The sequence below is a fragment of the Phacochoerus africanus genome, chromosome 15 (assembly GCF_016906955.1).
Source record: "Phacochoerus africanus isolate WHEZ1 chromosome 15, ROS_Pafr_v1, whole genome shotgun sequence".
NCBI classification, from domain to species: domain Eukaryota; kingdom Metazoa; phylum Chordata; class Mammalia; order Artiodactyla; family Suidae; genus Phacochoerus; species Phacochoerus africanus.
The window spans coordinates 31,854,313-31,880,132 of NC_062558.1; the positions used below are offsets into that span (position 1 = coordinate 31,854,313).

The window sequence follows — 25,820 nt, forward strand, 5'->3', positions numbered from 1 at the left end:
CCCACATCATATGGATGTTCCCAGGCTAGGGGTCTAATCAGGGCTACAGCTGCCAGCCTGCACCACAGACAGAGCAGTGAGGGATCTAAGCCGCATCTGCAACCTACACCACAGCTCACAGCAACACCAGATCCTTGACCCACTGAGTCCAAGGATCAAACCCACATCCTCATGGATACTAGTTGGGTTTGTTACTGCTGAGCCACAACGGAAACTCCTTGTTCCACCTCCATTAAAGTGTCACCTGTGAGTTCATTTCACAGTTTTACATTACCCAGGTAAAATGTGTTTTGTGACAGCAAGTTATAAAAATGCAAACTCCCAGAGAATTTTGTCGCCCAGAGGCCCAGTAGCTCTGTTCGTTCCCCTGCTTCAGGATGGCCAAGCACGTCTCTGCAGTATGTGTGTGTAAACCAACAGTGGGTTTCCCTTTCAGACTGGGGACGGTGTGAATGATGCTCCTGCTCTGAAGAAGTCCGAGATCGGCATTGCCATGGGCTCTGGCACCGCGGTGGCTAAAACTGCCTCCGAGATGGTCCTGGCTGATGACAACTTCTCCACCATTGTGGCTGCTGTGGAGGAGGGACGGGCAATATACAACAACATGAAGCAGTTCATTCGCTACCTCATCTCGTCCAACGTGGGAGAAGTTGTCTGGTGGGTCCCTTTGACAGATCACTTTGTTCCTCGGCTTGTGATGACCAGTTTTCCAGTTTTGCTTTTAGTGCAGTGGGAGAGAGGGAGGGCCAGGCAAGACAAAGGCAGCCCTGGTGAAGGTAGAGGTGCTGCCGACATCAGCAGGACTGTTTGCACCAGCCCCTTGTGCAAAGGATGCCCTTTAACATAGAAACGAGTTTAAACTAACTATATAAGGAGACATACAATTCTTGGTCTTCTGAAATTAACTTAATTCAGAATTGGGATAATAAATGTTTTATGATTGCCTAGAAAAAAAGTTATTGCTGTCCGTTGATTATTTTATGGGAGGAGGGGGTGGTGATGTTACTTAAATAGTGGCCAAAAGTAATGTGAGGTTTTTTCCCTTTTTTTCCTTGGGTGGAAACAGTATTTTCCTGACAGCAGCCCTTGGATTTCCTGAGGCTTTAATTCCTGTCCAGCTGCTCTGGGTCAATCTGGTGACAGATGGCCTGCCTGCCACTGCACTGGGGTTCAATCCTCCTGATCTGGACATTATGAACAAACCACCCCGGAACCCAAAGGAACCACTGATCAGTGGGTGGCTCTTTTTCCGCTACCTGGCTATTGGCTGTGAGTACAATTTTTATATTGCTAATTTTTATAAACAAAATTAAGTCCAAATTTGGTAAAGTCAACCCTTTAAGAGCTCTTTTTCCGTCTAATCCCCATATTTGGGCAGCAGAATATGGAGGCTGCCCCCTTGCAGTTTAATGAGGTGTGTAGACCCAGTTGACAATATACATTATTATTTTAGCATCCTTGCTCTTCCTTGGGCCTCTAGGCAAAAGAAATACAGGCATGACTCAGGCCTTATATGACCAAGATGCAAAACGAAGGCCTCCTTTGCCTAAGTGAGAGAGGGGATCTGTGCACTCGTCAGCATGGCTGGGAAACACACAGAAGGAGCCCTGGCCACGGCTCAGTTCTCCTAGGTGTCATCCCACAGCCTCCTGGCCCAGGTGCTGCTTCTCTCCTCCTCCCCCTTGCATAGGTTAGGAAAGCGAGGCCCAGAGAGGTTGAATGACTCCCCTAGGGTCCCACAGGAAGCTTTTTTTTTTTTTTTTTGGTCTTTTGTCTTTTCAGGGCTGCACCCATGACATATGGAGGTTCCCAGGCTAGGGGTCAAATCGGAACTAAAGCTGCCGGCCTACACCACAGTCACAGCAACACAGGATCTGAGCCATGTCTGCAACCTACACCACAGCTCACAGCACCGCCAGATCCTTAACCTACTGAGCAAAGCCAGGGATCGAACCCACAACCTCATGGTTGCTAGTCAGGTTCGTTAACCACTGACCCACAGTGGGAACTGTTTTGTTGTAATACAGTCACATGATTTAACATTCAAAAAGCACATTGTGGCATAAAGCAGGCAGGCTCTCAGCCAGTCATTTCCCCTCCCATGTTGTTTCTTATGTGCCCTTCCTGGGATACTCCAGCAAATAGATGTATCTCCTGTATTTATTTTCACAAGTGATGGCATGCTACACACGCCTGTATGCTGAGCCTTGTCTTTTTGTATTTCTCTTTGTTGGGTGATTTCACATACCTACAGCCTTAATGCATTGGCATGGCTAGTGTAACAGTCTCACCGATTTTAGTAGGTACTTTCTTTCCCTCACAAATCCTGGAAGAAAAGCCGCCTAGACCTTCTGTTCTACAGACACCCTCACATTGTGGAAACCCTCAGTCTAGCTGCTTTGGCTGATCGATTGCAAGTGAGCAGGTGCCAGTGGCAGCAAGGCTGTTACTGTCAACAGGCATGTTTTTGATCTCTGGCCTGGGGGTTGGCCCCAAGGCAGCTCCTGCAGGGACGCTGCAGGCTATAAACCCCAAGTGTGTCAATGTCATGATTTGTTTCCAGGTTACGTTGGCGCTGCTACTGTGGGTGCTGCTGCATGGTGGTTCATTGCTGCCGACGGTGGTCCGAGAGTGACCTTCTACCAGCTGGTATGTGGCCACCTTTCTTTCTGTACTTGAGATGCAAAGCACTGTAGGCCTTCACAAACAGTGTTGTCCCTGAGCTTTCTGTAGTTTGGATGTTTATCAAATAATCTTAAGACTTGAATAATAAGCAGTTGCATCTAAGGTTATTCTGAAAGAGCAGGGCTTCTCTGGGTGAGATCTGGTGTGGGTCTGGTGTGGAATTGGTATGTGGACTTTGAAAATGGACTTGGCTGATAAAGAACTTGTGATTGGGCTTTTGTTGCAGAGTCATTTCCTACAGTGTAAAGAGGACAACCCGGACTTTGAGGGAGTGGATTGTGCAGTCTTTGAATCCCCTTACCCAATGACAATGGCGCTCTCCGTTCTAGTCACCATAGAGATGTGTAACGCCCTCAACAGGTCAGTGAATCTTCTCAGCCTACTGGGCAAGAGTCTGACAGCTGGAGCGCTAAGGGATTGTGTGTGGGTCATGGTGGATTGAGCATCACAGGAAAGCTCTGCCCTCCCCAGAGGAAGAACATGCAGCACCGGTTTTAAAAGCTTAAGTCATCATCACCTCCAGGAAGTAGTGGGAGTGCTTAGCCACGTGCCCTGTAAGAGATAGCGAGGGCCAAGAATAGGGAGTTCAGCACCCGGTGAGCCAGTGCCCACAGGGAAGGAGCACATGCCCTTTAGCATCAAGACAAACAGTATCTAATTAAGCCAGAGACAAAAATGGAAGTTTCAAAATAGCCTAAGTATCAAGGGCAATTGAGAGCAGCTTTGAGCCCACTGAAATGAGATCGCTGTGCTGAATGAAGCCTAGATTCAAAATTGGAAGTCTGTCCTATATCTGAGCATTCTTCCTCAGCTTTCCCACTTAGAAACTCAAGTCAGTAGAATTAGGTCAGTGGGCAATGCCAAGTTAGCTGCACCTTATTGAAGTGTAGTTTCAGATGGCCTGTCAGTGATGCCGTGGGCCCTTTGGTGGACATGTTTCACCTACCTCTGCTTGTTCTGCAGCTTGTCAGAAAACCAGTCCCTGCTGAGGATGCCACCTTGGGAGAACATTTGGCTCGTGGGCTCCATCTGCCTGTCCATGTCACTCCACTTCCTAATCCTCTATGTGGAACCCTTGCCAGTAAGTGTGGGGGGACCCAGGCCTGGGGCGTGGCCACCTGGCCGGCAAGTCTAGGGGCTTGACGAGGCTTCTTTGTGTTTCAGCTTATCTTCCAGATCACACCGCTGAATTTGACCCAGTGGCTGATGGTGCTGAAAATCTCCTTGCCTGTGATTCTAATGGATGAGACCCTCAAGTTTGTGGCCCGCAACTACCTGGAACCTGGTAAAGAGTGTGTGCAGCCTGCCACCAAATCCTGCTCGTTCTCGGCATGTACCGATGGGATTTCCTGGCCCTTTGTGCTGCTCATAATGCCGCTGGTGATCTGGGTCTATAGCACAGACACTAACTTTAGTGATATGTTCTGGTCTTGACTGACAGTTTTACATAAAGATGTTTAACTTAATCAATTAATTTTTTTATTGTTTAAAGCAACTGTCTATTTCTGCTGAATTTTCACATGAACATACTGGCTGGTAAAGGAGGTTTCATACTCTAGATTTTGTTTTGCTTTTTCTGACTCCAGTGGGGCAAGATTTTCCTTTTTTATACACATAATTAAAGTGTCCATTGACATGTACAGAGAACTAACACTATTTTATGCAAATATTTTTTTGTAGATGAAAAAGCATGTACAGTGTTCTGTTTAATACTCATCCTTGTATAAAAAAAAAAGTTGAGCCAGCAGACATTGTCAGCAAATTAATTGGCAGCAGATTTTAGGAAATGAATGTGTGTGGTTTTTTCTAAGACTAAATAGCATGTATTGTGTCTTCTGCATGATCATCTGGATTTAATCTGAGATCACAGTCTAATTTTTATTCATAAGCCAATTTTTCTGCACTGAGCAGAGTACTGCTACCTCAGTCAGTATTTTTTGGTTTGCCACCCCCCCCCCCATCACCCTTCTCAGCCCTTGTCACCTCCACCCCATCCTCCACCCCCGCCCTGCTCGGCTGCTTCTCCTGTAGGGTTTTGATGGTTCTGTTTACATCAGTCTTAACAAGAGGTATGCCTGTTCTCGCTTGTGCAGAAAACATTGTTCCAGATTCAGTCAACTGGGTTCGTGTCCCCTCATGTAGTTTTTAAGGTTATTTATTTAAATGTCTAGTGTATTTTATTGTAACAGACATTGTTTTGCCAACATTGCCTATTTCAGTGGCACTTCACAATCTAGTTTAAAAAGGAAAATAAACATTTTAAATGGACAGAGAAAAATAACTGTCTTGTTTTTAACTCTTATGTGGCTTAGTTTGAACTAATATGTCCAACTTTCTCTTAAGTTCTTAGCTCAGAAATTTTAGTTTTATTGTGCTTGAGGGGAAGAAGGATCCTGTTCTGCTGCATAGGGAGCTGTAAGGATTTTATTTTTAATGTATAGGCACCAGTTGTCATCTGTGATACATTTTATGCAAGTTTCTGCTGGCCTGTTTTTAAAGCCTGTGTAGAGGACATAAGGGCAAGTGTGTGTGTGCGCGTGTGTGTGTGTGTGTGTGTTTTGTAAAATCTGTAAATAGCACATGACCAAATGAACATATTGTATAGAACTATTTTTATTTGAATGTGGCACTAACCACCACCATCATTACTATGATAAATGTTTGTGCATGTTCGAGATCAGTCTTACCAACAGTGTATAAGTCATTAACAGTCCTAACTGTGGTGTTTTCCTCCAATGCCTTCCAACATCCATCAACTAACGTGAGTATCCCCTGGAATTTGGATGCTTTAGCCTAAAGGTGACTGCCACTAAGTGACCTGGCTATACGAACACTAACGAATAAGCCCCTTGTGTCAGGCACCCTGAGAGCAGCAAGGGCACAACCTTGCTGGGTGAGCCACTATGGACACCACACACTGCATAGGACAGTGGCACAGCCAGGTGTCAGGCAAGGGCCTGGGGGAAGAGAAACTCCTGCTTTGGTCAGACGACAAGTGCCTTCACAAGTGCTGAGGTATGGAGTCACAAAAACTTGTCATGGTTCCTTTTAACTTTGTTAGCTTAAAGGACTCATTCCAGAATCTTGTTAGCTGGTTCATTAAAAAGCAGAAGGCAAGCGAAAGCAAGTAACTGAACCAGGAAACTCAGGCCTCCATTCATTCCTCTTAAATAGGCCGCCTCTTTTCACCTTCTAGGTCATATCCTTTGTGGCTGAGACTTGTTTTTTCTCTCCAGGGTACATTTAAAGCACAGTTACTGCGCCATTGTTCTGCTTAGCCAGCAAACAACCAGCCTAGTAGTTAGGGAGCAAGAGGGCCCAGGCAGCTGCTTGTATTCAGGCTGGCAGCTCCTCCTGGTGAAGCCCCGAGTGTTCACATGAAGGTTCTCGTGTTACCGGGCCAGACAGAAATGCTGGGAGTCTGGGGCAAGGTTAGCAGGTATCGAGCAGGACAAGGTTCCTGTTTAAGAGGGTAGAAGAAGCACATGGAAACGGATTCTTAATGCAGAGTCCGGGCTTGGCTCACTGAGGCCTCTCAGAGGATGGGGGAAGCTGTTTTGCTTGGCAGAAAAATGTAGGGGTAGGTTTTGCTAGTGTTAGTTAGCATTATGAGGTATAGACAGAAACAGGTTGGGTAGATCAAATGCAAGGAGTGTCTGGGCTGCAAACCAAAACAGGACGTCTGAGCTTGTTGGGTGGGGTGCAGTTCAATCCCAGACTAACCAAATGTTCGACTTTTTCCTGACTCAGTTCTTTGATTTATTGGCTTTTACAAAGTTGAGTGGGACGGGCTGCTCGAGGAGCCATGCACAGCCCCAGGTGGCCCCGGGAGGTTGTTGCCTTGTGGTTTTTCAGCCTGTCCAGCCCACAGAGGCAGTTTGGACGCCCACTTCCCTCAACCCAGACAGCTGGGAGTGGGGAAGACGCAGTGCTGCCCTGAGCAGGATCCCTTTGTCTGTTCTGCTCCAGGCTTTGCCACAGAAAAACATGTCTGCACTGGCATCTCCTTAGCAGTTATGCTGCTCTGTCTTATCGGGAGTGGCGGGTGCCTGCAGGAAGGCACTGTCAGCCTCTTGACTTTTGCCTCCATCAGTAACTGGATGGAGTGGTGCCATGCTCAGACCTACCGGGGCAGACCTCCGGGATAGCCGAGACCACGAGCATTAGCTCAGTGTCTGCTGAGCCCACTGTGTCCGCACCACATTCAGTCAGAACCACCAGCCTGCGGTGAACAGTGAGGGTAATCTGCAGCCTTCTTTCCTGAAAGAGAATGGTGACAAACAGCTCCTCTTCTAGGATTGAGCAGGGCTGGGCCCCAGGGAAGGAACGGGAGGGAGCTGGAGGCTTGGCGCTGATTACTACGCTGCTCACTGCTTTGCCTTCCTTATCCTCTGCACTGCTAACCCAAAACTCTTACTGCTCAGCTTCTGTTACACCTGAAAATGATTAAATTCCTGTGAGCCAGGGGTGACCTTTGCTCTGTGAGCTAGTCAATATGGGGGTCTGTGTGGCCGAGCCAGTGCTTCAAGATGCTACCCTGCATGGGCAGCAGCTCAGGGACAGTTAATCAGAAATGCTGGTCTTACTCTTAAAAAAATCAAACTGAATATTCCTTTTCATCTGTCACTATTAATCTTAAATAGTTATTCTAACATTTCCTTCTTGTATTTCATAAAGGTGATTTCCTCTCTCTTTCCTTTTCAGCAATACTGGAGTAACCGCTTCCTAAACCATTTTGCAGAAATATAAGGGTGTTCGGTTGCGTGCATGTGCGTTTTTTAGCAACACATCTACCAGCCCTCTGCATGATTGATGTTGGGGGTAAAAGAAAATTAGAAAAAAGTCCCCAATTCATTGTGTGTTACGTGGAGGAAACGTGTATTACCAGTGGGGTTTTTTAGCTTTTAAATCAAAATAATAATTACAAATGTACAATTTAGCTTAATGGATCAGAAATCCTCTCCAGAGAAGTTTGGTTTCTTTGCTGCAAGAAGAATGAGGTTCTGAAACCTTACCCAAGAACTTAGAAGCCATCAGCCAAGTCTCCATGTTTCTCTGTGCAAAATGTCATAGCTTAAATAAATGTACAATATTCAATTGTAATGCATGCCTTCAAGTTGTAAGTAGCCAGATTTCTCTATGATGTCATTGAAACATGCTACTTTTTAATTGGCCCTGTACAGTTTGCTTATTTATAAATTTATTGAAAACACTACAGGTGTTGGTTAAAATGTAGGCTTCTAGCTCATAACTTCAGTTATTTTTTGAGTGTGCAAACAGCTATTTTGCACTGTATTAAATGTAACTTATTTAATGAAATCAAAAGCAGTAGACAGATGTTGGTGCAATACGAATATTGTGATGCATTTATATTAATAAAATGCTAAACGTCAATTTATCACAACGCATGTTCGACTTTAGACTGTAAATAGAGATCAGTTTATTTCTGTGCTGGTAACAAGTATTGCACAGACATGGTTTCAGGTAAATAAATCTATTCTATGATAAGTTCACAGTGTGGTGTTGACTGTTCTCATGCGCAAGGGGCAGGTGATGTGCACTGAGGACCGCCAGCCCTGTACCTGAGGTTTACCTTTGGTGGATAAAAGAAACAGGAAATTCCTGTTGACTTTCTGAGTAGGAGAGCAGCAAAGTAGGTTGCTTGTGTGATGTAAAATCTGTAAAATACTCCTGCCCTGGTTCCACTGTCTTCTCCTCCAGTATGAGAAAAGCTGAGTGTGTCATCAGAGATAATTAACACGAGAGTCACCACATCAGACAGGAGACAGGAAAGTGCCTAGGAGTGAACAAGAGGGAAAGGCTTAATAATTCAGGGGATGGAGTTCCCATTGTGGTGCAGTGGAAAAGAAACCGACTAGGAACCACGAGGTTGAAGGTTTGATCCCTGGCCTTACTCAGCGGATTAAGGATCCGGTGTTGCCTTGAGCTGTGGTGGAGGTCCCAGATGTGGTTTGGATCCCACGTTACTGTGATTGGTGTAGGCCGGCAGCTGTAGCTTCCATTCAGCCCCGAGTCTGGGTGTCTCCATATGCTGCAGGTGTGGCCCTAAAAAGCAAAAAAAAAAAATTGGGAAATTGACATTTTATAAATGAGTGCTACATGAGTCGTACATTACTAAATCTAACAAAAATGAAGAAAACACAGGTAGCAAGGAAAGTATACCAAACTTCTCAGATATTAAGCTGTACTCATCAAATGCATTATCTGGGAAAGGTAGCATTTTAGCTTAGTAGGTAAAAGTTGGGTTATCCATTATGTCGTTGATTATTCTGAAAAAAAGGTTGTATCTCTCTCCCCTTATGCCCAAATAAAAACGGATCAAGAGATTTAAAAAACAAAGCTGCAACCTCAAAAGAAAAATGGCTAAATCATATAAACGAACGAACGAGTGGCTTACAAACATGAGATGTTCAGCCCCACTAGCAAATTAAACTCAACAATGAGATGCCATTTCATACCTGTCTAGTGACCCAAAAATAGGTTATCTAATACCAAGGATATGGAGAATGGGCCATCCTTATTACACTGCAGAGCAATCAGCGTAATCTGGAAATTTATAGATCCTCTTAACATACAACCCAGCAAGCAAGTCCACTCTTAAATTTACTTTAGAGAATTCCTCACAAGTGCCGGAAGGGCCATACCAGGAAGTTAATAAAAGAAAAGCATTGGAAACAACCCAAATGACCAACAGCAGCAGGAAAATGGATAAGTATTTTTGAGGCATGTTGAAATCACTGCAGCATTGAAAATGAATAAACCACAGGTATCAACAGATAAATCTCCATGAATAGTGCAACAAAGTGCAGTGTATATATCAAGCTTAAAATATGCAAAACAAGTAAATCCAAACTAGTATATCTAGAGAGTGGATAAACAAGGTCCTACTTACTATACAGCACAGGGAACTATGTTCAATATCCTATAATAAACCATAATGGAAAAGAATATGAAAGTATATACGTGTGTGTGTGTAACTGAATCTTTGTTATACACCAGAACCTAACATTAAAAATCAACTATACGTCAACAAAATCAAGTAACGTGACAAAATAGCATAACAAGACTATGTCATAGTTTTTAACCTGGCCCTTGGGTCAGTGACTGTGCTAAGCCATGTGCACCAGCTTCCTTGAGAGATTCTAGCTCACAAAGTCAGTTAAACAGCCCCGTGGTGGGTTTATTCTCACTGCGAGCTCTTCACCTCTGTGGACTAGGTGCAAACAGATCAGTAATAAGTTCACGGACACCAGCCACAGGGATAGGAAGTGGTAAATTGGATAGTGGTTGGTTCCAAGAAGGAGGGAAGGCAGAGTTTCACTTCTGGAAGTAATGCCTGGGTGCCATGAATATAGGGGTTGATTATGCCTGTTTGCAAGTCTGAGATTTCTTTTAAAAAATATTGTTCCCATGGTAGCTCAGTGGTAACAAATCCAACTAGTAGCCAAGAGGATACTAGATTCAATCCCTGGCCTCGCTCAGTGGGTTAGGAATCTGGTGTTGCCATCAGCTGTGGTTGCAGATATGGCTCGGGTCCTCCATCGCTGTGGCTGTGGTGTAGGCTACAATTCGACCCCTAGCTTAGGACCTTACGTGTGCCACAGGTGCAGCCCTAAAATAAATAAGCAAGCAAGCATAGGGAGTTCCCGTCATGGCTCAGTGGAAACAAATCTAGTATCCATGAGGATGCAGGTTCGATCCCTGGCCTCGCTCAGTGGGTTAAGGATACAACGTTGCTGTGAGCTGTGGTGTAGAGTATAGATGCGGCTTGGATCTAGCATTGCTGTGGCTGTGGCGTAGGCTGGCAGGTGCAGCTCTGATTCGACCCCTAGCCTGGGAACCTCCATATGCTGTGGGCGTGGCCCTAAAAAGAATTAATTAAAGCATAGAAGTATCAGGAGAAAACATGAACGCTGAAAAGTCTTTCTAAGCATGACGCAAAATCTCAGAAGAGGGATAAACTGACTACATAAAAATGTAAAATTGGATGGAGAGAATACACCTCTTTAGGAAAATAGATATGTTATGCATATGAAAAAGAGCAAATTCTCTTCATACATGATTAGCAAAGATCAAAGGTTGATGCTGATCTCCCCTTTGCAGCTGGCATTAGGAAACACCTCATACTGATGGTGAAAATATAAATTGGCCTGATCACTGGAGGACAGTTTCACAATAAATATCTGAAATTTTTAAATATCCGTACCCTCTGATCAAGAACTTTGGTGAAATCCTCTCACACTTTCACCAAAAAAAAAATCTTTGTCTTTTGTCCTTTGAGGGTTGCACCACGGCATATGGAGGTCCCCAAGCTAGGGGGTCCAATCAGCTACAGCTGCCAGCCTACGCCAGAGCCACAGCAACGCCAGATCCTTACCCCACTGAGCGAGTCCAGGGATCAAACCTACAATCTCATGGTTCCTAGTCAGATTCATTTCCGCTGCACCACGAGATAGGAACTCCATGAAAAAAAATCTTGCACTGTTGTGAGCAAGATTGGATATAACCTGGATGCCCATCAATAAAACTAAGAACTTTCAGATGATGCAGCCTTCAGAAAATACAAGGTAGGTCTATGAACTGGCAAGGAATGAGGTCCAATATATATCGTCTGCCCTGTGAAATATTCTAGTGCAGGTCCATCCATGTTGTTGTAAATGGCAAGACATCTTTTTTTTTTTTTTTTTGGTCTTTTTGCTATTTCTTTGGGCCGCTCCTGCGGCATATGGAGGTTCCCAGGCTAGGGGTCGAATTGGAGCTGTAGCCCCCGGCCTACGCCAGAGCCACAGCAATGCGGGATCAGAGCCACAGCAACACGGGATCCGAGCCGCATCTGTGACCTACACCACAGCTCACAGCAACACCAGATTGTTAACGCACTGAGTAAGGCCAAGGACTGAACCCGCAACCTCATGGTTCCTAGTCGAATTCGTTAACCACTGCGCCACGACGAGAACTCCAAGACATCATTCTTTTTGATGGCTGAGATGTATATATAGATGGTGGGCTAGGGAGCCTGGTGTGAAGCTTAGACCCCTTTACCCCTTGGGGAGAACCTCTCCATTGTAATTATCTTCCCATTTGTAAATCACTGGCCTGATGGTGTGGATCTGGACTATACTGTGTTTCCACACTTCCTACCTGTATCACGGTTCCTGCTTGGTTATATCTTTAGTTGTAGATCTTTCCTGCTGGTCTTCAGGTTGTCCTCATCAATAGCTGCCGAGTAAATAGTGGTAATTTTGGTGTGCCCATGGGAGGAGATGAGCTCAGAGTCTTCCTATTCTACTATCTTAGTCATTCTCCAAATATATTTAAAAATCTTCGTAGAAGCACAAAGAACTACAAGACAATCCCAAATTTCCAGGCCGAAATCTAAGAGAAAGCAAGAGAGGTAATCAGAACACCCAAGGTCAACTTTTCTCCTAGTGGCACCTACTGTCCTATGAAAGCAGGAAGGGGTTTTGAGGGCTCTCAGTGAAAAAGACAAAGTCAAATCCAGAGCCCACCAAAAGTGGGAAGTTTCATAGGACATTAGCCTGTAACCCCTGAAGGACTTACAGCTCAGGGTACAAGCAAACTAGAAGTAAATCTGCCTTCCTTGCCCAAAACTCCAAGGACTGTAGGCAGCATTGCCTTGGTGCTGAGCAGAACCAGGAAAACATGGAGTTCCTATCGCGGATCAGCAGAAATGAACCCAACTAGGAACCAGGAGGTTGCAGGTTCGATCCCTGGCCTTGCTCAGTGGGTTAAGGATCTGGCATTGCCATGAGCTGTGGTTTAGGTCATAGACATGGCTCAGATCCGGCGTTGGCTGGCAACTACAGCTCTGATTCGACCCCCGCCTAGAAACCTCCATATGCTGTGGGTACGGCCTTAAAAAGACCAAAAAAAAAAAAAAACCAAACACAAAAACAAACCAGGAACCAGGAAAACATGCTCACGCTAGAGAGCATGTAGACACTGACTCTACTGCTCTTGAGGACCTGCAGCTCAAACTATATCCCCATGATGGCCTATGAAACCTCAAGGCATATGAATTTTAAAGTCACCGGCAGTATTCTTAAGCATGAAGAAGAAACAGATGTAAATCCTGTCTGGGAAAGTTACCTTCATGTTATGTCTTAGGAGAATCATGTAATTGTTTTTCAAAGCAGCACATAGTAGAAGATAACCCAAGTATATAGGAAAACAAGATACCATGAGTGAGAGCACACAGAAATAAACACCACAGACCCATTCAGACCTCACATATTGGAAGTATTAGATATAAAATACCCATGCTTACTTTGTTTAAAGAAAAATAGATGAAAATCTGCAGAAAACAGGAAATTATCAAAAGTGAACACAGCAAGAGTTCCTGCTGTGGCACAGTGGGTTAAGAATCCAACTACAGGAGTTCCCATTTGTGGCACAGTGGAAAAGAATCCAACTAGGAACCATGAGGTTGCAGGTTCAATCCCTGGACTTGCTCAGTGGGTTAAGGATCTGGCATTGTCATGAGCTGTGGTGTAGGTTGCAGATGCAGCTCAGATCCCATGTTGCTGTAGCTGTGGTGTAGGTTGGCAGCTATAGCTCTGATTTGACCCCTAGCCTGGGAACCTCCATATGCCGCAGGTATGGCTGTTTTTAAAAAGCAAAAAAAAAATAAAAGAATCTGACTGCAGCAGCTCGGATTGCTGTGGAGGCATGGGTTCAATCCCTGGCCTGGCATGCAATGGGTTAAAGGATCCAGCATTGCGGCAGCTGCAGCATAAGTGGAGCTATGGTTCAGATTCGATCCCTGGCTTAAGAACTTCTGTATGCCGCAGGCGTGGCCATAAAAAAAACAATAATAAAATAACACAGCAGAGGGAGTTTCCACTGAGGTTCAGCGGTAACTAACCCAACTAGTATCCATGAGGATGCAGGCTCAATTCCTGGCCTCGCTCAGTAGGTTAAGGATCTGGCATTGCCTCAAGTTACAGCACAGATCAAAGATGTGGCTCAGATCCCACGTTGCTGTGGCTGTGAACTTCCACATGCCACAGGTGCAACTCTCAAAAGCAAAAAAAAAAGAACACGGCAGAGAACAAATTAAAGATAATCCTAGAAATGAAAAGTACAATCACCGGAGTTTCTGCTGTGGTACATTGGGCTAAGGATCCAGTGTTGTCTCTGTAGTGGCTTGGATTTGATCCCCGGCCCAGGAACTTCCGTATGTCATGGATGAAGCCAAAAAAAAAATGTTTTTTCAAGTACAATCAATCACCAAAATTGAAAACTTAATTAGAGTTCCCTTGTGGCTCAGTGGGTTAAGGATCCAGCATTGTCACTGTAGTGGCTCAGGTCACTGCTCTGGCACAGGTTTGATCCCTGGCCCAGGAACTTCCACATGCCATGGATATAGCCAAAAACCCAAATCAAAACAAAAAACACTTCAATGGATGAATGGATGTGGCATCAGAGTGGACCTTGCAAAATAACAGCTGAAGTAGAGGCAGATGACAAGAAAACACACAAAACGCTGAGAGAAAGGAAAAAAACTAGAAAACACAGAATAACGGTTAAAATACCTGGAAGATATACTGAGAAAGTTATCAAAGTAAAGTATACATTTTATCATAGTTTCATAAGACAACAGTATGAGAAGGATATTACTTGAAGAGGGAATGACTGAGAATTTTCTAGAATGGGTAAAGACAGTAGTCCACAGATGCAAGAATCCCAACAAATTCTACAGAGTGTAAATAAAATTAAGCCCAGCCCTAGACATAGTGAACTGCTGAAAACTAAAGACAGAGATAATCTTACAAGCATCAGAGGAAAAAACAAAAAAGCATTAATTACCTTTTTAGGTGTGACAGCCCACAGCTGACTTCACAACAGTCAGTAAAGGCCAGAAAATAGTGAGATGACAGCTTCATGGGCTAAAATTACCAGCAACCTAGAATTCTAAACCTGGAGAAAAGATACAGTAATTAAAGAATCAAAGTAAAATGAAGATATTTTCAAACAAAAACAGAGCTCTTCATCAGCAGACTCACACTGAGGGAAATTCTGGTGGGGGCAGGGTAAGCAGTCTAAGTGACCTGCAGGCCTCTGTTGCTCAGGAGCAATATAAAGTCACAGACTCCCTCCAGGTGTAGATACACTGCTAAGTATGTTGTTGTTTCCTAGGATAACCACGAAATGACAGAAAAAGAGGCAAGACTAACAAATCAACATAAGGGGAAAAAATGAGAAACCTAAAAAATTGTTTAAAAAATACAAAGGAGGAGTTCCCATTGTGGCTCTATGGTAACAAACCCAACTTACATCCACAAGGATGTGGGTTCGCTCCCTGGCCTCACTCAGTGGGCTGGGGGATCTGGCGTTGCCTTGAGCTGTGGTATAGGACACAGACATGGCTTTGATCCAGCATTGCTGTGGGTGTGGTGTAGGCCGGCAGTTGCAGCTCAGATTTGACCCCTAGCCTGGGAACTACCATATGTTGCAGGTACAGCCCTGAAAAGACAAAAAATATATATATTAATATATACACACCCACAAAGGATAACAGATGATAGAGCCAACTCCAAATATAAACAATAATAGCATTATAAGAAAATATACTTACCTATGTTATTCCTTTTGCTCTGATTCTAAAAGTGATTTCAGCATGACCCAGATTCCTATTTTGAAAAGCAATCTATGCATCTAATGTGATTCCTGCAGCAGGAAAAGACAAAAAAATGTCTAGCAGTCAGCTAGGAAGTGTTGGAAAAGCTAAAATTGGCTGCTTCTTCATCAAAACTGGTAGAAATTATAAAATATATGTCTGGAAACTATTCAAAATCCTTTTACTTCAGGACTATAAGTGTACAAAATAACATATCTCTTTGATATTTATACATATGCATAGTACATCTTGATATTTGTACATCTTATACATTAAGAAATATATTTCTTTGAAAATGGAAAGCTTACTTTTTAAATAAATACTGGAGTTCCCATTGTGGCTACAAGGGGTAAGAACCTGACTGGCATCCATGAGGATGTGGGTTCGATCCCTGGCCTCACTCATTGGGTTAGTATCCAGTGTTGCCGCCAAGTTTTTGCATAGGTCGCAGAGGCAGCTTGGATCGGCGTTGCTGTGGCTGTGGTACAGGCCAGCAGCTGCAGCTCCTATTCCACCCCTAGCCTGGGAACTTCCATATGTCACAGATGTGGCCCTAAAAAGAAAAAATAAATAAATAAATAAATTCTGCTGATGAACCATGCAAGTACAAAAAGGGTGGTCGTATATATACAAACTTATGCAATTTCAAATTATTTCTGAAAAAATACACAAGAAGCTACTAGCTATGGTTGCTTCTGAGGAGGGAATTAGAAGAAAGAGGATGAGGAAGCTCTCATCTTATGCCCTTTTGAAAATTGTGCATCTAACTTAAGAAAATATTTTAGATTATCAGATACTAACACTTTAATGGAAGTACAAAGAGCTAAGAAGAGCCAGAACACCGCTAAGAGTAAGATCAGGAGGGCCTTGCCCTTCCAAATATCAATGATTTTTATAAAGCTATAGTAATTAAAACCATGAGGTATAGGTGCTGGGATAGAAAAACTGACCCATGGTATGGAAAAGAGAGCTCAGAAACAGAGGTGCTCACCTATGAATACCTGATATACAACACAACTGGCATTATAGATCAGTGGAAAGGCAGGTAATTTTTCAATAACTGGTGGTTATGTATGTTTTAACATAAATTTTTAAAAAATCAGTAAAATTTGGATCCCTATCTAACACCGTACATATAGAAGATATTTTTGACCATGAGATAAGGAAAGACTTTATAAGAATTAGAAAGTATGACCATAAAGAAAAAGATTGGTAAATTCAAGTACACTGAAATTAATTAAATTTAATTAACTTAACCCTCTGATAATCAAAAAAGATACTATAAAGAGAATGAAAATGCAAGCCACAAAGTGGAAGATAATTGCAACTCGTATTCTGAGTTATACCTACAATATATAAAGAACTTCTGTGAATTAGTAAGAAAAAATATTTTAAAAAAGGAGCAAAAGAGTTCACTGGTGGCTCAGCAGATTAAGGACCTGGCATTGTGGCTCAGGTCACTGCTGGAGTGCAGGTTTGATCCCTGACTCAGGAACTTCTCCATGCTGTGGGTGGCAAAAAAAAAGGAAAAAGAAAAATGAGCAGGAGTTCCTACTGTGGCACAACAGGATCAGCAGTGTCTCTGAAAGCAGGGAAGCAGGTTCAATACCTGTCCAGTGCAGTGGTTAAGGATCCAGTGTTGCTGCAGCATAGGTCGCAACTTTGGCTCAGATCTGATCCCTGGCCACACCCACGGCATTGATGTTCCCCACCCAGGGATGGAACCCACCACAGCAGTGACATGAGCAATTGCAGTGACAACGCTGGATCCTGAACCTGCTGTACCACAAAAGAACTCCAGTAATTCCTAAATACATGAAATAATGTTCTAACTTGCTATAAAACTAGAAACATGTAAATTAAAATCACCATCATCCAACATCCAGGAGAATATTAAGGTTTGATAATATCAAATGCCAGTGAAGAATTAGGACAAAGGATTGTAGGTGTGCATGTAAATTTGTACAACTTCTTTGAAAAGATTGACATCTGGTAAAACTGAACATGCACATATCCTACACTCATCAATCACGCCTCTGGGTACATATAACACTACACAAGTTTGTGCTTATGCACAGTAGAGGACGTACAAAAACATGTATAGCAGCATTGTCTTAAAAAAAACTAGAAACAACTGAAATGTCCATCAGTGGAAGAATTAATAAGATGGGAGTGTTAGACGTACACAGTGGAAATACAGCAGTGTGAAACGAATGCAGTATCCCACAAAATGTTTGACTGGTCCTCATCAAAACTGTCAAGGAAAGTCATCCAAAAAAAGGGGGGGTGGGGTGGGGAGGAGTTCCTATTGTGGTTCAGTAGGTTAACCTGACTAGTACCCCTGAGGATACGGGTTTGTACGATTCCTGGCCTCACTAAGTGGGTTAAGGATCCGGCGTTGCCGTGAGCTGTGGTGTAGGTTGCAGAAGTGGCTCAGATCCTGTGTTGCTGTGGCTGTGGTGAAGGCCAACAGCTATAGCTCTGATTCAACCCCTAGCCTGGAAACTTCCATATTCCACGTTGTGGCCCTAAAAAAAAAAAAAAAAAAAAATAGGAATACTCTGAGAAACTTTCACAGCCAAGAGGAATCCAAGGAGACATGATGACTAAGTGAACATGTTATCTTGGATGGAATCCTGAAGCCAAAAAAGAACATTAGGTAAAAACTAAAGGAAACTTGAATAAACCCTGGACTTTTGTTAATAATAATATGTCAGTTTAATTAATTTTAATAAATGTACCACACTAATTTAAGATGTTAACATGGAAACTGTGTGCAGGGTATGAAGGAATTCTATATTGTTATCTACTCACTTTTTCTTTTTCTCTTTTTTACAGCTCTAGCTGAAGTATGTGGAAGTTCTCGAGCTAGGGGTTGAATTGGAGCTGCAGCTGCAGGCCTACACCACAGTCACAACCAACATCAGATCCAAGACACATCTGTGATGTATGCAACAGCCTGTAGCAACACTGAATCCTTAACCCACTGAGCAAGGCCAGGGATTGAACCTGCATCCTCATGGACACTATGTTGGGTTCTTAACTGCTGAGCCACAATGGGAACTCCTACTCAATTTTTCTATAATCTAAAACAGTTTTAAGAATAATGTCAAAAATAAAGTTATGGCACTTTTAATACGGATCAATTTTTTTAAATTAATTTATTTGCTCTTTAGGGCTGCACCTGTGGCATATGGAGATTCCCAGACTAGGGGTCAAATCAGTGCTACACCTGCCGGCCTACACTATAGCCACAGCAACATCAGATCCTGGCTGTGTCTGCAACCTACACCACAGCTCATGGCAAGGCCAGATCCTTAACCCACTGAGCAATGCTAGGGATGGAACCCACAACCTCATGGTTCCTAGTTGGATTCCTTTCCACTACATCACGACGGGAACTCCTGGATCAATTTTTTAAAACATTGTTAGGGGAGTTCCTGCTGTGGACCCCTAGCCTGGGAACCTCCATATGCCACAGGTGCGGCCCTAAAAAAGACAAAATAATAATAATGTTAGGTATTATTGGAAAAATATAGACTTGATTCTATTTACATAAGTTCAAGAACGGCAAATAAATGTGTTGTTTAGGATAAAAGCATTGTAAAAGTGAAAATAAAACAATGGAAAAACATTACAGGTGAGAAAAATGAGCTATTTACTCAAGGTTCACAGACGTTCCAGGGTCAGAAAATAAAGGAAGTAGGAAATTTCCTTGTGGTGCAGCGGGGTAAGGATCCAATATTGACACAGCTGTGGCTCAGGTCACAACTGTGGTGCAGGTTCAAACCCTGGCCCAGGAACTTCCACATGCTGCAAGTATAGCCAACAAACAAAAAGGAAGAAAGGAAGTATAAAAACAAAATTCACAAGTGTTTACCTCTGGCAGTGGTAGTGGGAAAAGGCAGGCAGAAGGTAGGAGGGAATGGGATCACAGGGATCTTGTGGGATTGCGGAAATAAACATTTTATTTCTTGTCCTGGATATAGTGTACATACGTATTTCTACATGTTTCCATATACTTCCATATGCATGCTGTATTTTAAAAATTTGACATATTTTTTAATTTTTCTTTTTAGGGCCACACCTGTGGCATATGTAAGTTCCCAGGATAGGGGTTCAATCAGAGCTATAGCTGCTGGCCTATGCCACATCCACAGCAATGAGGGATCCGAGCCACGTGTGTGACCTACACCCACAGCTCACGGCAACTCCAGTTCCTTAAACCACTGAACAAGGCCGGGGTTGAACGTGCATACTCATGGATACTAGTCAGATTCGTCTCCGCTGAGGACGGCAACTTCCTGACATTTTTATTAATTAATTATTGTCTTTTTGCCATTTCTTGGGCCACTCTCGCAACATATGGATGTTCCCAGGCTAGGGGTCGAATTGGAGCTGTAGCTGCCGGCCTACGCCAGAGCCACAGCAACACGGGATCCGAGCTGCATCTTCGACCTACACCACAGCTCACGGCAACACCGGATCGTTAACCCACTGAGCAAGGCCAGGGATGGAACCCGCAACCTCATGGTTCCTAGTCGGATTCATTAACCACTGTGCCACGACGGAAACTCCCTGATGTTATTATTTTTAGAAATAGAAGTAAAACATCTCTGGCCCTTGAGCAGGCTCTGGTCCTAATACAGTGGCACCACCATTCTTTGTGGGAGGTGGCTCCCTGGATCTAGTTAGGGTCTCCACACGGCCTTGTCTTCTGTTCCCCTGGCCTCCCCTAGGCTGACAGAAAGAAGCTGCCTTTCTGGTCAACGCATGGCTAGCTCAAGCAGATCCAGATGAGGACTGTGCACAGGGGTCATCTCTGTTGTCCCTTCCTTTCAAACACCGTCAAGCGTCAGCAAAGCAGCAGTATGGGACTGGAGAGCAGCCAGGGCCTGTGGGGATCAGTTTGTTTTGGCCCATCAAGGATGGGGCTTCAGTCTGGGCACCACCCAGGCTTAAAGGCAAAGTTCTCTCATAGAACAGATCCCTGCTTGTTATCATTCCCACTCAAGTCCCAGACAAAAATCCCCATTGCCCCAGGGGACTGACAAAGGGAGATGGGCCAGGGGGCTGAGTGGACTGAGGCCCTAAGTAGAATATGGTCCAAAAACTTTAAAATAATTTCCCTGAGTCACAAGCCCATGGAGAACTAGACTTGGCATTGAGAGGGGCTCAGAGCAAATCTGTTGATCCAGCACCAAAGAGAACACAGCCTATGGACCAGGGGGCAAGGCTGATGTCCACAGGAACACTGACCCCCAAAAAAACCAAGGTTCAGCTTTGGAGCCACTCCTCCCAACATGGCCCATCCCAAGGCTTGAATGCTGACAGCCCAGCCAAAGAGCCCCACACAAAGGATGACCCAGAGAGGGGTCCTGACTCCCTGAGTTATCTTCCAAAAGAACATGGAGTCACAGAGAGGCTAAGGGAGTTGCCAAGGGCCACACAGCCAGTCACAGGCCATTGACCTGAGGCTTCAACCTGGAGCCATCCTTTGAAAAGCTCAGCCCTTCTAGTGGGGAGGGCAGAACTCTGAGGAGACACTGCAAGAAGGATGGGGACTCAGGACCAAAGTAGACAAATAAACTGCATCAAGCACAGTCTCCCTCAGCCCTAGAGTAAAGACACCACTACAGTCAAGGAAATACTCCAACCCAGAGCCAGCAAGGGCTGTCCTATAAGGGGAAAGGGCCCCCAAATCCAAAGGCTTGAAAAGCACAGGTAGAGGCCTCAGCAGATCTCATGCAAGTCTACCACAAGCTTCCAAATCCACCAAAAGGAAGTGAGGTGGGTGTTCCAGAGATTGGGAAGCTACTGGTTCATCCCTAACCTGAAGCCAGTGGCTGGATTCCCTGTGTGGACTAGGGCAGCTGGGGTACATTCAGAGGAAGGCTGTAGGGCTGGCCTGGGCTTAAAGACTTACTTCACAGAAAGAGGACGAGCTAGTCTGCCCCCTTAAAGTTCCAAAAAAGATCACTATAATTTACTCTGAAATCCCCCTCCTGAGAATTTACCCAAAGAAGGAAAAGGCTGTGAGCAAAAAGGAGGTCGCCATAGGGTTGTTTATAAAGAAACAGACACTGGAAGATTTAAGTGGCCAGCAAGAATGCTGCCCTTGCCAGGCAGTCTGGCAGCCCTTAAATCCAGCAAGGCTGAGTACTGAGATAGAAAGCCAGGGGTGCTGTTAAGTCCATTTTCTCCTTAACAGACTGCAGAGATCCTGGTTAAGAACATACAAAAGCTCTAGGGTGAGAAATCCTGGACAGATGGAAGACTGTTCGTCTATGAAATGGGGCTAGTTTCACTCATGCCTCCTGAGTGTGAGGGTAAGATGTGATGACTTAGGCACACACCTTGTGGCCCAGTCCAGATGAGTGCTCAAGAAATAGCAGCTCAGGAATTCCCGTCGTGGCGCAATGGTTAACGAATCCGACTAGGAACCATGAGGTTGCGGGTTCGGTCCCTGCCCTTGCTCAGTGGGTTAAGGATCCGGCGTTGCCGTGAGCTGTGGTGTAGGTTGCAGACTCCGCTCGGATCCTGCATTGCTGTGGCTCTGGCGTAGGCCAGTGGCTACAGCTCCGATTCGACCCCTAGCCTGGGAACCTCCATATGCCGTGGGAGCGGCCCAAGAAATAACTAAAAAAAAGACAAAAAACAAAACAAAACAAAACAAAAAAGAAATAGCAGCTCAAGCAAATAAAAATGGAGTTTTTAATCACACCCAGGACCCACTAAAAAACAAAACTGCCTGTTTTTGTGTTGGCGAGGGTTCAGGAAACAAGCAAGATGGAAGTCTATTGTTGGAAAGCAATCTGACAGCATCCACCAAAGCCTTAAATGCACATTCTCCAAGAACAGAAATTTTACTACAAGGAACTTGACCTCTGCATGTCTTTGGAATATTATGCCAAAACATGGTTGTGACAGCACAGACTGTAATAATCATATACAAAGCTGGTCTACCAATAGCAGGTTACAGAAACTGTGCCATCCACAGAATGGGATTCTGTGGAACTGTTAAAAGGAGGAAAAGCACAATGACACCTCTGGCAGGAATTCCTGCATGAACAGCACAACTTAGTATAGCTTTCATTAGGTAAAAGCTCAAACTTTTTTAAAAATGATTTTTATTTTTTCCTTTATAGTTGGTTTACGCCAACTGTTTTCCTAAATGCAGTACAAGAAAACTTATTTGGAGGAATTCCTGATGCGGCATAACAGGATTAGCAGTGTCTTGGAAGCCCTGGGACACAGGTTTGATACCCAGCCCAGCACAGTGGGTTAAGGACCCAGTGTTGTTGCAGCTGTGGCCTCGATGGCAATTGGCAGCTCAGATCTGATCGCTGACCCAGGAACTGCACATGCTTCAGGGCAGCCAAAAAGAAATTTATTTGGAGAGAAAAACTGGGGATACAGTAGAGACTGGGGAGTAGAGATATTTTTTACTTTTCTCTCTGAATTTTTTTTTTTGTCTTTTGTCTTTTTTGTTGTTGTTGTTGCTATTTCTTGGGCCGCTCCCACGGCATATGGAGGTTCCCAGGCTAGGGGTCGAATCGGAGCTGTAGCCACCGGCCTACGCCAGAGCCACAGCAACGCGGGATCCGAGCCGCGTCTGCAACCTACACCACAGCTCATGGCAACACCGGATGGTTAACCCACTGAGCAAGGGCAGGGACCGAACCCGCAACCTCATGGTTCCTAGTCGGATTTGTTAACCACTGCGCCACGATGGGAACTCCTCTCTCTGAATTTTTTTAACCATGTGTACGTTTATGTAACACAGACATATCAAACACATGTGTTAATGGCAGAATTACAGGCCACAAATTTTTTGGGATATATAGATATATTTTAAAATACATATTAAAAATATTTTCATAACATATATTCATATAATACATTAAAATATATTACATATATTCTATATTTAAATATATATTTTAAAATGTTATATTTTCAATGTTTTTTCTTTTTTTTTTTTTTTTGCCATCCCAGTGGAGTTCCCGGCCAAGGATCAGATCTGAGCCACAGTTGTAACCTATGTCACAGATGCAGCAATGCCAGATCCTTTAACCCACTGTGGCAGACCAAGGGTCAAACATGTGTCCTGGTGCTACAGACTCCAGTGATCCCACTGTGCAACTCCTTAACTATTTTTAAGTACAGTTTGGTGGCATTAAGTATATTCACATTGTTGTAGAACCATCACCACCACCTATTTCAAGTTTTTTCAAAATTCCAAATGTGTATTCATTAAACACAAACTCTTCACCCCCTCTCCCTCTGGGCCCTGGTAACCACCATTCTGCTTTGTCTCCATGAATTTGACTTTTCTAGTTATCTCATGTAAGTAGAATCATACAGTATTTGTCCTTTAGTGATGGGCTTATTTTCACTTAGCATAAGTATCATGTGGCAGGATTCCCTTCCTTTTTAAGGTTATTTTTCTGTGTATATGCACATTGTTTATCCATCCACCCAACAATGAATAGATACTTGGGTTGTTTCTATGTGAATGGTGTTGCTCTGAACATGGCTGAGCAAATATGAGGTGGTGCTTCAAATCTTCTTGGTAAATACCCACAAGTAGAACTGCTAGATCATACAGTAAATGTTTAAATTTTTGAAGAACTGCCAAAGTGTTTTCCACAGCAACTCTACTACCTTACATTCCCAACAGCAATGCATGAGGGTATTTTTAAACTCTTTTCTTTTAAAGGCTGCTAAGGAGACTGATTTGAGGGCTTCCAGCTTTTCTTGGTGTCACTGGTAACTTGTTTGTGAAACAAGTAACATGGTCTGTGAGTTCAATAACAGACATCTTGCACACACCCTGGCCCCAACTGGCAGAGGTCAGGGTGTAGCTAGGGCATGTCAGAGCATATAGAGGATAGAAGCCTGCCCTCTGAGGCCCATGAGTAGGGAAGTGGGGGCTCCAGAGGGAAGTGGGAAACCTTAATAAGGCACTTACCTCAATGGGCCCTCCCAGTGCCAAGGATTCCTGGTGGGCCAGGTTGTGGTTGCTGTCCCCCGAGGCCAAGGTGAGATGCTTATTCAGTCAGGCCTCATCGCCTGTCATCAGCAGAGAATGCAGTTGCTGTGCAGCAGGTACTATGTGCAGTTTCGGGATCAGCAAGCTGCGGGCATGGGCTCCAGAGACCTGGTTGTGGCAGTTGCTCCCAAAACACAGGCAACTGCAGAGCGGGGACCTGAGACTCTCTAAGGTTAAGCCTGCAACTTCTGGGGCTTTCAAACCCTTCTCCAAGGTTTCTCAACATGTAGCACAGGGAAAACCTGCATCAGAAGAGTAAACTGGGGTGGCATTAAAAATGTAGACTCCTGTGCCTAGGATCCAGACCTGGATTAAGGTTTGGGGTCCAGCCTAAAAATCTGTATCTTTGAGAAGCATATTCAAGCTACGGTTACAGATTTGGGCAAAAGTTGGCCTCATTCTCTGAAGAAGAATTCAGAGGCAGGATTGTGGCCTCCAAACCAAGATTGGCAAGGAAAGCTCCTGACATCAGCCCCATAGGGACCACATCTACCAAATCCCTGGCACAAAACACTCCTTAGGAGCCTGCCTCCCTGCTCAGCAGAGGGACTTCCACTAGAGAAGAACAAGGCAGTTTCAGAGTGATATCACCAGCCCTCAATTCCCCAGGTAAGGACTGGCGATCCAGCATCTCCATTAGCCTGGTGATGGTGATGATATTCACAATGGAACCATCTGAACTCCAGAGGATTTTTTCAGTCTTCAGTCCAGAGGTGGATGAAGGAGCCCAGAGAGTGGAGGTTACCTACACTGATCCAGAGCTCTGATAGATTTAGCTGAGAATCCAATTCAGTCTGATTCCAAACCTATACTTCGAACAATCTGGAAGGAGGTGGGAGGATTGATAGGAATGAGTTAAAGCATCCCCATTTTTGTTGTGTGCAACTCCACACAGCAAAGGCTATCTACGGTGACTGCAAGCATCTGGAAGGCCATCCCATATCAGGCTGCTTGGTCTCCTGGCAGGTGGCTCAGTGGGACAACCACAGAACTGGGTAGTCAGATTCTGTCCCTGCTTCCTAGAGCTTTTCACCCTGTTTTTGTCTTTTTGCCTTTTCTAGGGCCGTTTCCCACAGCATATGGAGGTTCCCAGGCTAGGGGTCTAATCAAGGAGCTGTAGCGACCAGCCTACGCCACAGCCACAGCAACGCGGGATCCGAGCTGCGTCTTTGACCTACACCACAGCCCACAGCAATGCAGGATCCTTAACTCACTGAACGAGGCCAGGGGTCGAACCCACAACTGCATGGTTCCTAGTCGGATTCGTTAACCACTTCGCTACGATGGGAACTCCCCCCTCAGGTTTTTTGTTCATGAGAGCAAGTGATGGCGGCAGGATAGCTCAGCACCCTCCAAGTCAAACTCATCCAGTTCTCTGATGTGAACCACAAGTGTTTTCAGTCCTGTTAGGTGCTCTAA

General features: G+C 44.3%; 1 protein-coding gene and 1 long non-coding RNA gene across 6 annotated transcripts in view; one reads left to right on the forward strand and one right to left on the reverse strand.

The window, feature by feature from the left end:
• Nucleotides 1-8,193, forward strand: part of ATP2A2 (ATPase sarcoplasmic/endoplasmic reticulum Ca2+ transporting 2) — a 71,262-nt gene extending 63,069 nt beyond the window's left edge. The window contains exons 15-21 of one of the 2 annotated variants that reach the window (XM_047761757.1): nt 437-657; nt 1,067-1,269; nt 2,564-2,649; nt 2,912-3,045; nt 3,649-3,766; nt 3,850-3,970; nt 7,390-8,193. In XM_047761757.1, coding sequence (XP_047617713.1) covers nt 437-657; nt 1,067-1,269; nt 2,564-2,649; nt 2,912-3,045; nt 3,649-3,766; nt 3,850-3,970; nt 7,390-7,403 — 897 coding nt within the window. In that variant the 3' untranslated portion in view covers nt 7,404-8,193. Of the gene's footprint in view, nt 1-436; nt 658-1,066; nt 1,270-2,563; nt 2,650-2,911; nt 3,046-3,648; nt 3,767-3,849; nt 4,967-7,389 lie in introns of those variants that run through there. The other variant, XM_047761756.1, reaches the window with a different exon arrangement.
• On the reverse strand, nt 8,096-25,520 carry LOC125116492 (uncharacterized). Of its 4 annotated transcripts, none has more exons than XR_007132350.1 (5): nt 24,321-25,520; nt 15,305-15,396; nt 14,536-14,646; nt 11,848-12,081; nt 8,096-8,482 (listed from the first exon to the last, which is right to left on the reverse strand). It is a non-coding gene; the product is annotated as an uncharacterized LOC125116492 (long non-coding RNA). The 4 variants fall into 4 exon arrangements; XR_007132349.1 differs by having other exon boundaries at nt 14,536-14,861; XR_007132351.1 differs by lacking the exon at nt 24,321-25,520 and adding an exon at nt 14,733-14,861 and having other exon boundaries at nt 15,305-15,633.
• Nucleotides 25,521-25,820: the final 300 nt, after the last annotated feature.